We start from the raw sequence: 13,926 nt of genomic DNA on the forward strand, positions 1-13,926 counted from the left end.
TGGAAGTGGAACTACACATGCCGGGATCATATTGACGAATAAGCAACGTCACACCGCAACAAAATGAACCGAGGTAATGCAGCGGAGGAATTCAGCAAGACAGTGTTCACACGCGCTGGCTTTTTCGAAAAGTGCGACGTATAGAAATGCCGGTGATTATGTACGAAACAATCCAAGGCCTAGATCTTCGCATTGCCCGTTTTCCTTGCGGCTGTGTTCCTAGCAGCATCCAACACAAATGCTACATGATGGCTCAAAGCCACCAAATCGCCGTCAGCATCGTGCACCCACACTTCCAAGTCCATCCTACCGTTCGCCACCTTCTTCATACCTGCCCTAACCTGCAGCCACTTGACCCCCTGCGGCGGCAGCGCTTTCTTGATGTCCAGATTCAGTAGGAGGGTTGGATACCAAAAGGGTCCCTCTCCTTCGCCCTTGATTGACTCAACCATCAGCGGGAACATGTCTGCGACAAAGCCGACCGAGGAATCCGTGAAGTTTGTCCCATCAGAGAAGCAGATCCACTCATCAGCGAGATGCTTTAGGCTTCGTCCTTCCCGAGGGAAATAAAACTTCACCCTCTTCGTCGCTTTTCGGAAGTTGGCGTGCGGCAATTCTGGTTGGAGCCTCCAGTTTGTATCTTCATCATTTTCCAGCTTTGTCAGGTCGACTGACGGGACGGGCGGTGAAAGCTTGTATCCGACATCTTGGGTGAAGCCCTTTTCCGCATCCATGTTGGAGTTTGTGACGTACGCGACGACTTCCTGTCGGCCGTCTTGCTCCATGGTCACATGTACGATAGACGTTTGGCGACCAAGTTTGACATCGTCGACTTTGTATGTTGCGGGCCCGGCTTGGGTCCGTCTCAGGAACTCAATGTGGAGAGCTATGGTGTGTGGCTGGTTCTGCTTCGCCAAAGTTGTGCTGAAATGTGTTTTGACTACCTCCAGTATGCTAAGAAGTCGAGATGTGGTTAGTCAAGGGTGTGAAGCAGAATGCGATGAACCTTACCATCCTGTAACGTAGCCACCATTAGGAACTGTTGCCGTTAGTAAAAGCGGATGATGTTATCTCTGCTGGGGTCTAAAATACCGCTTCCGATGCTCCAATCATCGTGTAGTGTACATGAGTACGTGTTGGAGGACAGTTTCTGTACTGCAGTAGCTTCTTCCCAACTCGGCATCTTGATAACCTAATAGTGTGGAACTTTCGTGTGTTTGGAGAACTAATAGGTCTATATGGTCAGGCTATCGATGTTCGAGGTTGTCGCAATACCGTTGACCTCGGGAGGCCATGTGCAGCTATCGCGCCGCTAACGCCAAAAGCGGAAAGAACCTCGGTCATGGTTGCCCGGAGTTGTGGGGTTTACCCCGGTCGACTAATCATGGCCAGCCGTCTCAATGCGCTGCGTCTGCCCTCGGTATTCCCAGGTCCGTTAGAACGCGACGGGCTATGTCCGTCTTCTCATTCTGGCATCCTTCTACTTTCACTCTACTCCCTCCATAAGATTCCTTGGCTCGGTACTGATCATCAACACGACACCGATCTTCAACCACTAAAATGCCGTCCGAAAGCCAGTACCCTAGCCTGCCGATCCCAGACGTTGATCTGGTAAGTTTGACATACGGAGATAAGCCCTTTTGTGGAACTAATACTGACGTTTGTCTTTGATCGTAGTGGGCGTTTCTCTTCGAAAGGAATGACAGGCCGTACGCAGATGACAAAGGTATGTTCTCATGTTTTGTCAACATAAGTAATCACTAAAACGGGAAATAGTAATCTACTTTGATCCCTACACTAAGCGGTCCTACACATACGCCCAGGTCAAAGATGCCGCTATCAACTTTGGCAAAGGGCTAAAGGCACTCTGGGACTGGCAAAAAGGCGATGTTCTCGCTGTGTACACACCCAACTGCATCGACACACCAGCGATAACATGGGGTTGCCACTGGGCAGGCGGTATCCTGTCTCCAGCCAACCCAAACTACACGGTCGATGAACTTGCATTCCAACTTAAAGACTCTGGTGCAAAGGGCCTGGTGACACAGCTACCTTTCATCAAGAATGCGCAAGAAGCGGCAAAGAAGGTTGGCATTCCTCTTGACCGGGTGATCGTGATGGGCGACCAGAAGGATCCTTCGTACCAAGTCAAGCACTTCACCAGTATCATCAACACAGCCGGATCTTCCAAGTGGCGGAGAACAAAGGCTAGCAATCCATCGGAGGACCTTGCATTCTTGGTCTACTCCAGCGGAACCACAGGTCATCCCAAGGGTGTGATGTTGACCCACCGCAACATTGTCGCCAACACGATGATGATCAAAGCCGCGGAGGCTGGTAAACTGCAGCCCACAGGAGGACCAACTGGCGAAGGCGACAAACTGCTGGCTTTCCTGCCCTTCTTCCATATTTACGGTAAGTTCCTGCATGCGCTCATCTAGGTGGTTCTCAACTGACTTCGACTAGGTCTCACGTGTCTAATCCATCAAAGCTTGTACTCTGGTCTCCAACTTGTTGTAATGCCGAAGTTTGACCTAGAGGACTTCTGCAAGTTCATCCAAGAGCTCAAGATCACATTCGCGTATGTGGTCCCACCGATCGTTCTGCTCTTAAGCAAACACCCTCTTGTATCGAAGTACGACTTGAGCTCGATCCGGATGATGAACTCTGGCGCGGCGCCCTTAACAAGAGAGCTTGTAGAGGCAGTTCACAGCAGACTGCAGATCCCTGTCAAACAAGGATACGGCCTTTCGGAAACCAGCCCAACAACGCACACCCAACCCTGGGAGGACTGGGACAAGACCATTGGATCTGTGGGCAAGCTTCTTCCCTACCAAACAGCAAAGTACATGTCTCCAGAGGAAAAGGAGATGGCAGTCGGTGAGGTTGGCGAACTATGGATCAAGGGCCCGAACGTCTTCAAGGGCTACCTTAACAACCCTGACGGAACCGCGCATGCAAAGACAGCAGACGGGTACTTCAAGACAGGCGATGTTGGATACCAAGACAAGGACGGAAACTTCTTCATCACCGACCGCGTGAAGGAGCTCATCAAGTACAAGGGATTCCAGGTGCCACCTGCTGAACTAGAGGGTATCCTGGTCTCGCACCCGAAGATCAATGACGTAGCAGTCATCGGAGTCTACTCGAAAGACGATGCCTCGGAACTACCGCGCGCCTACGTCGTGCCCAAAGATGGACTGGGCAAAACGGACGAAGACGCGAAGGAGATCATAGACTGGTTGAGTGCCAAGGTCGCGCACCACAAGAGACTCCGCGGCGGAGTGAGATGGGTTGATGAAATTCCGAAGTCTGTAAGCGGAAAGATTCTTAGGCGGATGCTCAAGGTGAAGGCGCAGGAGGAGGAGGATAGCAAGGCGAAAGCGAAGTTGTAGACTACCTTTACCTTGTATCAATAGGCGCGAAACATCTCAGATCTACCACCTGTCTCTTACCAGCCGAGCCATTGCGACCTTGTTTGGCTATCAGTTACTTGCGGTTCTTCTGAACCGTCTTCTTCCTTGTCTCCTCTACTCACTCAGCCGAGAGGTATCGCTCTCTACCCATTCAGGCTGTGAAAAGCTTCCAGAACAACCAGCTACTAGTGTAGTCGGCGTACGAGATAAAACAACATCATGCAGAGTAGGTCAAACTTTGATAAGAGATTGCGTTACACTTTCGCGCTGACTCCGTTGCAGGTCCAAAGTCTAAGACGGCCATGCCTACTCTCGCCGATACACCTACACCCGCACCAAAGGGTGCGACCAAACGCAAAGCAGAAGTCGTCATCGACCTCGAAAATATGCCAGACAAGAGAGAAGTCAAGCCGTTCAGACCAGTCAGCAAAACTCCTGAAGAGAAGGAGGAAGAAGCCTTCTTCCAGGTGTCTGTCACAGCAAATGCCAAGTTCGACAAGATCCCAATTGCGTTGCGCAACAAACTCGAGGCAGCCTGTCAAACAGCCTTCTACAAGCACATGTTCTCCCTCAAAGCCGGCACGATGCCGGAGTATCGCCAGCAATACGATGTCTGCCTGGGGTTACGCACACGCACGTTGTCTATGAAGTTCGAAACCACAGTTGCCGTTCCGAACGTCTTGGATCTCAGCATGGCTAACGCTGCACTGTTGGACTACTTCACTAAGTGCTTCAAAGGTACGCATCGTCTGCTGACGAAGGAGGCGTGCGTAGAGCTCAAGAGTCAGGGAGGTTTGCTTAATCCGGAATTCATTGAGTTGTATGCTGTTCGGCATGGCGAACTGGGCTGGGGCTTCGATGCCGGTGGCTGCCTCTCGCTGTACATTACAAGCGTGACTGACCACAGACTGAAGGAAAAGGTTTTGTACGTCAAAGCTGGTGGGGTTAAACTCAAGGAAGAGGATTGAGGCATTGAGAGGAGCTTATAGAGCCCTGAGCGCAGATTGAAAAGGTCGGATGTGGTTTGGAATGCGGTAGTGGTGACCTCTGATTTATGGTCTCAGAGTTAGTGGGAGCCTCCTCAGGGGTCAACCGGATGGTCGACGAGGGATTTTTGCGGGGTCATTTTTGCTGCATCTTTTGCTTGAACAACTAGAACTGCGAATGTCTACACTTGATACTAATGATGTTCGTTCGCATCCGGGGTGGAAATGGGGCGTGGTTCTTCTTATGTGCCTGTAAAGCTGTTCAAGACTGGATGGTGGTGATGGCTCCACAACAAATCATCGCCGAAGATAGCATGCGCATGAAAACCTTTCAGTAAGGAATGTAATTCAAGCCTTTGGTTGATGTTCGTGATTGCCGTCCAAGAACATCGCAGAAAGCACGTGCCTGCTTACAGCTAGCGCCATCTTGGCACCACCGCACAGCCGAGCCAAAATTACCCTCTCAGATTTGCGACTCTGAACCCATCTATCGACAACATCACGACCGTCACGATGCCGAAAGAAGTCAAGCAGAAGTCTGGCCTCATCGTTGGCCTTAACGCCGGCCACAGTACGTCTCCCCGCTCGCCGCTCTCGATACGCACCGATCGCTACAGATGAGAAAATTCGTGGATGGAGGCTAACACGGTCTACAGAGGTCACCCCCAGGACCCCCGCTCCCAGGATCTCGAGGAGGAAGGGTTTCCTGTCGAAGCGCACTGCCTTCGTCCGTGAGATCACCAAGGAGGTTGCCGGGTACGTTCCAATCCGAACTTTTCTGCAGAAGGACTGCGCAATTGTTCGTCGAACAGCCCGCTAACTTGACGTGTCTACAGTCTTGCCCCATACGAGAAGCGCATCATCGAATTGCTCCGAAACTCCAAGGACAAGCGTGCCCGCCGTCTAGCGAAGAAGAGGGTACGTCTCCCACCCTAGCACACCACGACCGACCTCCTACCCGTTGCGGCACATCCAAGTACGAACATCAACTAACACATCACAGCTCGGTACCTTCGGTCGCTCAAAGAGAAAGGTCGACGAGATGACCCGCGTCATCGCTGAGTCCAAGCGCGCTGGTCACTAAACGGTTTACGAAACGCGGTGGATGAAGCAACACGGCGGACGAACGACCGACTTACTTTCCGATTTCTTCCTGGGTGTTCGGTCTCTTTTCACAACGGGCGGCTCGATACGATCTCGGAACGTCACAACATACCACAAAAAGTATGACACGATTCATCGGAGTATGGCAAATGGACAATGATGGTTCCTGAACGTACCTAGCATGTGTCACTCAAAATCATGAAATGTGACGATTGGTTCACGCCAAACCAACCTGTCCCAGTGCACCCATGCGCGTGAGGTGCTGATGCGTTGATGCCTACCTAGCATGGATGTCAAATTCCTACTCTATTGCCCTTATCAATGGCAGAGTAAGGGCCGAGAAATGCTTATATTGAAACGCGCCTTGCTCGGAGACGAGACTGCTCAGGCTTCACCCTTCCTTGTGTGGGTGAGGCCTCGAGCAGAGGCGTGGACATACCAACAACTTATATGATGTCTTTCGTCACACTTCCAGACGACTTGCGATGCGATACAGCACATGCAACTTACTCTACTGTCTCGATTAGACAAAATTAGCAATGATTGAGTATTTCAGATCGTTTGCGGGAATTGAACATCATGCATTAATCGTAATTCTGTCAAAACCAGTAAATGCTCCAAGATGACTCCATGTAACCTTAATGGCCACAACTATGACAGTGTAGTCGTTTAATCGTCGTGACCAATCTTCTCCAATTTGCCAATCTCGCGCTTCTCGCCAGTCTCGCCCACGAATCTGATACGGTCGATACGCGTCTTCTCGCTATCGCCCTCGGCGTCCGCGACAAACAGTACTAATGAGTAGACGTTCTGGAACTTGACGAAGCGCAGTTCAAGCTTGGCCGTTTGTGTCTGCTCATCCCAATCTGACGGCTTCAGCTCGATCGTCTGAGTCGCTGGGATGTCTTCGGCCTCTTCGAATCCCAGGTTATTTGCCCTGTTGGTCCAGACGTGAATGGTCTTTGGCCGTACTGGCGCTTCGTCGTCGTCTTCGTCGCCGGATACGCAAGACGTGATGTGGATAGTGTGAACCTTCAGGTTGGCCATGAAGGGTACGTACAGCATGAGCTGGTTGTCGACATCGCTTTCTACCCAGTCCTTCTTGCTTTCTGAGCCGGTTGCCGCACCCTTGCCCTTGTTGAGCGAGCTCGGTTGTGATGTCTCGAAAAGCGTCTTGACGGTGCCGAAATCGCTGTCCGCGTTGAGGAGATCGAGACCCCGTGGGTCCACGGAATCGGTCACGTCGGTGTATCCGCGTGGTAGACTGGCGCCTATCCACGGGCCGCTTCCACTGCTGCTGCCACCTGCACCAGAAACGCCACTGTCTCCCTTTCCATCGTTCTCTGCCTCCGTGGCGAGGGTCTTGATCGCCTCGGAAAGCTGCTGTGGATTCGAGCCGGCGTACTTCTTTATCTGCTGGTTGTTCTTGTAGATGATGAACGTTGGGGTACTAACAAGCGTTAGAAAGCGCTCAAATATGTGGCCGTGCTTGGGGAATGTGCATACTTGGTGACGTTGTAGCTCTGTGCAATCTGCGCCTGCTGTACTGTGCTGACTTTGGCGAAGGCGATCTGTCCAGGCCGAGTGAGCTGACCGGCTAGTTGGTCGTATACGGGCGCAATCGCTTTGCTCGACGTGTTTTCTTCATTGTAGACTGCAAGTACCACACATTAGCATCCGGAGTTTGCCTCGTAGATGCCGGGTCGCTGCTTACAATTGATGACTACAATGCGCGAAGAGGAGAGCAGCTCGCTCAGCACTGCAGGCCTCGTGATTTCGATGACCCTGGACATGGCTGTGGGTGTGTTTGGGTGCTGGTGATGTTGTCTGTAGAAGAGGCGCGACTTGCACAGAAGGAAGCGCCCGACAATTAGTGGGGCGCCATCAGCGCGGGGTGGTGGCATTCCGTCACCGACGTGTGTACCTAGGCCGGGTCCCATCTGCAGGCACCGACACCTGCACACGCGGCAAGGCCACCCCGAAGCTTCCAGAAAGATAAAGCTGCAATCGCGAGCAGCCGCCCAAACACTTCCTCCCTCAACATCACTGGAGCCCAGGAAGACGACCACTCGCCGAGTCTATAACTATTCTGTCCCCGTCGGAGCATCGTCCTCGCCATCGCCCGCCAACCACGTCCATCACCACCGACCGCGGTGACTGCGCTGTGAAGCCATACAGGCCTACGAAGGATTGGTAAGCGCCCCTACTGGCGTTGACCGTCCGCGACACTGTGAACATCCACCTAATCGCCTCTATGGCAGGCCCAAACAATCTCCTACTCAGCTTCGCCGAAGCAAAGCTTCTACACATCGCTAGCATTATCCTCCTGGTCGAACGGAGCGACGCCACCCGAAGAGCCCATAGCTGGAACTGCTGGTACTCCCGCGCCATTCTGATAGCAAACGCGCCCGCTGCTTTCCTTCTTGCCCACGGCCTCTACCGACTCCTACGCGCATGATGTCGCACGTCGTAGTATTCAACTCGTACGCGAGGACTTTCAAGATTCCGACCACGCCCACCAAGTACTTGACAGAGGTGCGCGATGAGGCGTGCCAGAAGTTTGGTGTCAACAAGGACCAGTTCACGCTCAAGTACGCCCCAACACCACAATACGTTAATCCACTACTGACCAGTGTACAGATACAACAACAAACCCATATCCCTATCGCAACAAATACGGCTCGCAAACCTCCCCCAGGGCGCCCGACTGGAACTCGTCCAGGCCTCGCGATCACCCACCGTCATATCAGTAGCGCTCCAGCTCCCCGCGACCGAGAAGAACGTACGCCTCACAAGCAAGTTCGCGAGCAACACTTCGTTATGGGAGATCTTGCGACACTTTGAGAGTGGGCAGGGGGCCAACTACAACTTCACACAGCGCGGCATCCCCGAGATGAGCGGCGCATCCGGTGCTGGCAGGCTGCACTACGAGCAACCTGTCATCACTGTCATGCCAGGTCACAAGGAGCAGGCCAACTTTGTTGAGCTACAACAGACTCTCAGTCAGCTGGGATTTGATAGCGGCTCAGCATTATTGAAGCTGTCCTACAGGAATAGCGGAACGCCGCTAGAAGAGGCCATGGCACAGATAACGCAATACTTCAAGTCCAGCGAGCCTGCGTCTGTCGGTGCCGAAGGCGCACACGCTTCGACAACTGATCAATCAGCCTCAATACCAGACCCTGCCCAGGCAGCTCCGGAGGCGACAGAAGTCGTAGCAGGCGAAACTGTTCGTAACGAAGAGCCCGATCCAGAACCGATGGAGGTCGACTCCAAACCGGCCGCTAAACCTACACAAGAGCCCGAGGTGTCTACCGAGAACAACGCGGCTGAGAGCATAGAGAATACTTCTCCAGCAGCATCATTGGCTGCGGCAACGTCAACAGCGTCGTCCGCACCCGTAGAACCCGTTCAATCACCAGCACCGACCTCCCAACCATCATCACAGCCATCTGAACAATCTCGCAACGTCCAGATCTTCTCTGCGCCAACATCGTCCACTCCGCAAGCAGCGCGAAATGCCTTCAACGAGAACGACTACCTCCCTACCATTGAACACGCAAAAGCACATCAAAACGCGTTGTTGACCAAGACACGCAATACGCGTCTGTTGTCTGACAAAGAGTTGGAGGAGCAAGAAAAGGAGCGGCAGGCCAAGATTGACGCTGCAGCCGAGAAGGGCGGCGCACTCCGCATTCGGATGCCGGATAATGCGCTCATTCAGATGAACTTCACAAAGACCGATACCGCCGTCGGCCTATACGACTTCGTACGCGGCTTCCTGGAGAAGAAGAACGAGCCCTTCCAGCTCAAGAACACGGGTCCAACAGGTCGACTCGTCCTCATTCCCCAGGACAGTAAGCGCTTAGTGCACGATCTACGTTTCTTCAACAATGAGCTCGTCACGTTCCTATGGGCAGACAACGCTAGCGCGGAAGCAAGGGCCAGCCGACATGTGCTCTCGCAGGAATCGCAAGCGAAGGCGCAGGCGCTCAAGGTCGAGGAACCGGTACGGGAAGAGAGGGCTCAGCCGCAGGCTTCTCAGGGTCAGACGGTTGCCGACGGTAAGCGCAAGGCTAACATGAGCAATGAGGAGAAGGAGAGCAAGCTAAAGAATCTGCTCGGGAAGGGCCTGTTCAAGAAGAAGTAGAGATATTGCAGATGGGGATGGGATATTAGACATTCGCGTGTTTCCAGACGAGCATTTTCAGGGAGTTTGGCATCGGCGACGGAGCGCTTTCTTCTGCAGTGTAGTGTATCCTGCCACTTGGAAAATAGTTATCAGTAGTGATCCAGTATCATGATCAAGAACATCACAAAACTTCGTTTGCACGATTTCACTCAGCATGAAGAGCTGCCAATTGGTATCGAGGAGTCCAACGTCGCGTGTCGGGGTGGGTCAATGATGCACTTTTCCAGGTTGCTAACTAGCGGAAGACGCCTACCCAGGCTAAACCTTGAGTGAAGATCTCTCCTTCCTTTCGACACCATCACAGTATCATCATCATCTGCACAATTTGCTCTGGCAAGAAATACATTATGAAACGCCCTCGTTGATTCGATAGATTCGTCATTAACAGTGATTATGGCTGGCAGCCTGTGTTCTCGTTCACCGCGCGTCGCAATCGGCACCAAGCGGGCTAGATCGCCTTTGCTTCCAGTAAACACATATGAATCGGGCGACGCATAAGAGCATGGAAGCTGTGGCAGATATGATATGATGACCTCGATATGTCCCTGAAACGCCTTCATTGTCAACTGAACTCGCAAGGGCACCAGGCCGTAGCATCCGCTAAAGTTTCGTCTTCACCTTCGATCATGTTTACATAACTGGATACAGCGTGCATGCTTGACGTTACAAGGCAACAACTCTCTCCTTCACCGTGCACCACAATAGCCAGCTTCGGTCGTCCTGCCGCCCGAGCTAGCAGCAAGTCACCCTCACCTTCACCGCGTGTGCGGCAGTCTCGACAGATAGTCACTGTTTCCAGCTCAAAGCTCCGTTGCCTAAACACGACAACCCAACAGGTCCGCAGACACGGTACGTACTCGGCGCAGAACCTGCCCAGCAGATACTGGCACTAAAACAAGCAGATGCAACCAGAAATCACCATCCTAAGCTCTGATTCGAGCAGCTCGGGCGACGACGACGATATCATCTTCGTCCGGTCGGTCGAGAAGCCACGCGCCCCGAAAGGCAACGGTCGTCCAGCCAAAAAGCGCGCAAACCCCAACAACGTCTCAGCTCAGACGGTTTCCCCAAGCCCGGCGGCCAAGAAGCGGAACGGCGGACCCCAGGATACAAAGCGCACGAAAATCAACAACGTATCGGCTCAGGCTGTCACTCCTACCTCTGCGACCAGAAAGCGAAGCGAGGGTGCTCAAGCTACACCACGCGTCAACTCCAACAACATCTTCGCTCAAGCTCTCTCACCAAGCCCTGCGGCCAGAAAACCAGTCAGTATTGGTCAAAGTCCAATGCATACGGGACCCTCTGACTTCTCGATGTGGGCGGTCTCCTCGAGCTCTGCGGCCAGAGCGCAGATCGGCGATAGAAATGCCTTGGCTATTGCTGCTAAGATCAACACCACGGCGCGTGGTCCAGGACAGAACACTACATTTATGCTCGCGACCCGCAACGTTCTGGAAGCAGCACTGGGCAAGGAGGCCTTGGAAAGCCAAGAGAAATCCCTCCTAGAAGAGCAAGAGCGTACTGATCAGTACATCGCGCAGCTGGAAGAAGCAGTCAAGCAGAAGGGAGGAGTAAATGTTTCGCACAATCTCATTGCCCAGAATCATATAGCCATGTTGAAGGCGAGGTATGAGGCAAAGGAGAAGACCGCCTCGACAGAGATCAAGATACTTCGCGAGGGTAACAAGAAGCTCACAGAGGACAAGACAAAGCTCACGCGCAGGGTCAAGCTAGATCGAGATGGACGTGGCGCAGTTGAGGGCATGGCTCAAGACGACGCTAGCGCGGAGATTCAGATACTTCGTGAGACCAACGAGAAGCTCTCTGATGAGAAGAGTCAACTGTTGCGCACCATCAGTCTCCTCCAAGATGAGACTCGTATGTGGAAGACCAAGGCAAAAAAGAAAGAAGCTGCCGGAGAAGATCTGGAGACACTGCGCGAACGCAACGCAAAGCTCACAGGAGAGAATGCTGAACTTGTACGCAATGTCAAGCAACTCAAAGACGAGCACGAAGAAGATCTGAAGACGCTACGTGAACGCAACGAGAAGCTCACAGGAGAGAACACCGACCTCACAAACAATGTCGAGCAACTCAAAGACGAGCACAGTACTCTGAGGGCCAATGTCTCCGCCTTGACACAGGACCTCTGTGAGCAGAAGAAGCTCTTTGCGTCCAAGAAGATGCGACGATCCAATGGAGACGTCAAGGCCGCCATAGCTGAGACTAAGAAACTCAAGAATGAGATCAAGCGCTTCAAGGCAAGGAACAAAGGGTTGGCTGCAGAAAACACCGACATGTCCGGCAAACTCGCGGAGCTGGGCACTGAGCGCCGTACCACTCTCGACTACCAGAAAGCCGCGAAGCAGTCAGCAGAAGAAGCTTCAGTCGCACGCGAGCACATCGAGAAACTGCAACAACAACTCGTCAAGTTGGATGGAGACTTCCGCGAGCGAGGTGAACAGCTTGCCGAGCTCAGCCGAGACTCCGAGTCGAAGCACGAGATGAGGATGCAGAAGAAGGCCGCCATCAAAGACAAGGGCCTGCTACAGACGCGTATGGTCGGTATGTTCACGCACTATCGGAACCTCTTCAAGAAGAATAAGGCTCTGCTAGAGAAGCTGAAGTCGACGGCTGAGGCTGGGGTAGATGGACAGGGAGGAAAAAAGGCTTACCGTAAGGAGCTGAAACTGTTGAAGGGTCAGCCGCTTGAGAAGCTCAGCGAGTTCAAGAACCAGGACTAATCAACTTTGTCGGCGGTCGTGCACGGCGAGGAGGGTGTTGGAATCTTACGAGAGACTTTCGTCGCGGTGCAACAAGCGGATATCTACTTGGTGGATTGGTATTATGAAGGGATACTTGATGTACATCGTCGATCATGTTGGTGTACGAGGAGAGGAGCTTGTCGGCCGTATCATCACCGCAGCCTTTCATGTCTTTCGGACTGGAACATCGGCTGTCAAGAGTATGAGCATGGCGATCTCGCTGAGTAACTAGTCAAGCTCTAATTTCTCCTAAATCTCCTACATTTCTCTAACACGTAATCGCTGTGACGTAGAAACGACAAGTAGACGCGGAGAGGCGTCGTGGTAGGGAACAAATGTGAGATGAGGAGTGACGGAATGAAAGCTTGCAACTCACGGGTAGGGTTGAGTAGGTGACTGCGATCCGTGATAAGAATACTGCGTCAGAGATCACAAGATAGCATGCGTATTTGCTATCTGGCCCACGCGCAGCACTCATGGAGCGTAACTTATTGAATTTCCAAATTTGTATAAGACAACCCATCTCTCGCCATCCGGTACCGTTCTCTCATCACACCATCACGTCATGTCCACTTCCCAACAAACCAAACAGAAAGCCATGGAAACTACTCTCCAGCGCCTCCAAAACGAGTTGAACACCATGAAGAACGACACAAAAGATCTCCCCAACGAGATCAACGACCTGCGAAACAAGAACGCAGATCTCGAGAGCAAAATGGCTCTCGTCACCGCAACTGTCGCCTTCACCAACACTGTCAATACTCTCACTGCCAAAAGCACCGCCAAGATCCGCGACGACGCAGAAGAAGGCAAGAAGACCATCACGGATAAGATCAAGGAATTCCAATCCCTGTTGGAAACCTGCGTGGAGGAAACCGTGAGGGGGGAAATGGTTCCAAACATGGTTTCATGTATGGTTATGAACGAGATGAAGACTGAGGAGGTGCAGGAGATGCAGAAAGAATACGCGAGGAAGGCTGTGACTGTTGCGGGGCCGGAATGGATCTACGAGAAGTTGGAGTGGATGGTGGGGAACGCGTTTGAGAAGGTTATGAAGAGGATTGACGGGCTTGAAAAGTAGCTGATAGCCAGGGGGGAAGGGCCGAGAAGGGAGGTGGTTAGCTGAGATGTAGGACAGATGGTTGTTGTCTTTAGATCGGTGGATGCATCGCCTCCGTGTGTCTACCACCGATCTTGTAGTATTTGTTATCATAAGCGTGACGCATCACCTTGATTGCATAGTTGTGAATATAGAAGGCTGAATCATTGTTAAGACGTGCAATCACCTCGTTACTAGGAGACCCTTAACGGTCGAGGACGGCTATCGAGCTCATAGCATGCGTAGCACGAATTAGAAAACCGCTGATTTGCCATGTAGTCATGCGAACCAGTCATTCGGTTTGTGACAAACTCACAAGGGATGTAGTGTAGTAGCACTATAAGACACCCGCTTTCTCATTTCT

At 52.4% G+C, this 13,926-nt stretch overlaps 8 protein-coding genes across 8 annotated transcripts; 6 read left to right on the top strand and 2 right to left on the bottom strand.

Annotated features, from left to right (window-relative positions):
* Positions 1 to 179: 179 nt before the first annotated feature.
* J4E92_002655 (uncharacterized protein) lies at positions 180 to 785 on the bottom strand (the record flags this gene model as incomplete). Its single annotated transcript, XM_051494058.1, has 1 exon — positions 180 to 785. The coding sequence occupies one exon, from the start codon at positions 783 to 785 to the stop codon at positions 180 to 182; it is 606 nt and encodes a 201-aa protein (XP_051355737.1).
* A 775-nt stretch (positions 786 to 1,560) lies between these two features.
* On the top strand, positions 1,561 to 3,395 carry J4E92_002656 (uncharacterized protein; the record flags this gene model as incomplete). Its single annotated transcript, XM_051494059.1, has 4 exons — positions 1,561 to 1,611; positions 1,678 to 1,726; positions 1,777 to 2,415; positions 2,467 to 3,395. 4 exons carry the CDS (start codon positions 1,561 to 1,563, stop codon positions 3,393 to 3,395), a joined length of 1,668 nt encoding a protein of 555 aa, XP_051355738.1.
* A 240-nt stretch (positions 3,396 to 3,635) lies between these two features.
* On the top strand, positions 3,636 to 4,384 carry J4E92_002657 (uncharacterized protein; the record flags this gene model as incomplete). Its single annotated transcript, XM_051494060.1, has 2 exons — positions 3,636 to 3,642; positions 3,699 to 4,384. 2 exons carry the CDS (start codon positions 3,636 to 3,638, stop codon positions 4,382 to 4,384), a joined length of 693 nt encoding a protein of 230 aa, XP_051355739.1.
* Positions 4,385 to 4,915: 531 nt separating this feature from the next.
* Positions 4,916 to 5,486, top strand: RPL36 (60S ribosomal protein L36; the record flags this gene model as incomplete). Its single annotated transcript, XM_051494061.1, has 4 exons — positions 4,916 to 4,973; positions 5,059 to 5,158; positions 5,239 to 5,320; positions 5,406 to 5,486. 4 exons carry the CDS (start codon positions 4,916 to 4,918, stop codon positions 5,484 to 5,486), a joined length of 321 nt encoding a protein of 106 aa, XP_051355740.1.
* A 689-nt stretch (positions 5,487 to 6,175) lies between these two features.
* On the bottom strand, positions 6,176 to 7,299 carry J4E92_002659 (uncharacterized protein; the record flags this gene model as incomplete). Its single annotated transcript, XM_051494062.1, has 3 exons — positions 6,176 to 6,956; positions 7,013 to 7,160; positions 7,221 to 7,299. 3 exons carry the CDS (start codon positions 7,297 to 7,299, stop codon positions 6,176 to 6,178), a joined length of 1,008 nt encoding a protein of 335 aa, XP_051355741.1.
* Positions 7,300 to 7,963: 664 nt separating this feature from the next.
* On the top strand, positions 7,964 to 9,656 carry J4E92_002660 (uncharacterized protein; the record flags this gene model as incomplete). The annotated part of the gene is made up of 2 exons (XM_051494063.1): positions 7,964 to 8,097; positions 8,147 to 9,656. 2 exons carry the CDS (start codon positions 7,964 to 7,966, stop codon positions 9,654 to 9,656), a joined length of 1,644 nt encoding a protein of 547 aa, XP_051355742.1.
* A 944-nt stretch (positions 9,657 to 10,600) lies between these two features.
* Positions 10,601 to 12,442, top strand: J4E92_002661 (uncharacterized protein; the record flags this gene model as incomplete). Its single annotated transcript, XM_051494064.1, has 1 exon — positions 10,601 to 12,442. One exon carries the CDS (start codon positions 10,601 to 10,603, stop codon positions 12,440 to 12,442), a length of 1,842 nt encoding a protein of 613 aa, XP_051355743.1.
* Positions 12,443 to 13,028: 586 nt separating this feature from the next.
* On the top strand, positions 13,029 to 13,544 carry J4E92_002662 (uncharacterized protein; the record flags this gene model as incomplete). The annotated part of the gene is made up of 1 exon (XM_051494065.1): positions 13,029 to 13,544. One exon carries the CDS (start codon positions 13,029 to 13,031, stop codon positions 13,542 to 13,544), a length of 516 nt encoding a protein of 171 aa, XP_051355744.1.
* Between the last annotated feature and the right edge of the window lie 382 nt (positions 13,545 to 13,926).

This window comes from Alternaria infectoria, assembly GCF_024043175.1.
Source record: "Alternaria infectoria strain BMP 0036 chromosome Unknown scaffold_3, whole genome shotgun sequence".
Taxonomy (NCBI): Eukaryota; Fungi; Ascomycota; class Dothideomycetes; order Pleosporales; family Pleosporaceae; genus Alternaria; species Alternaria infectoria.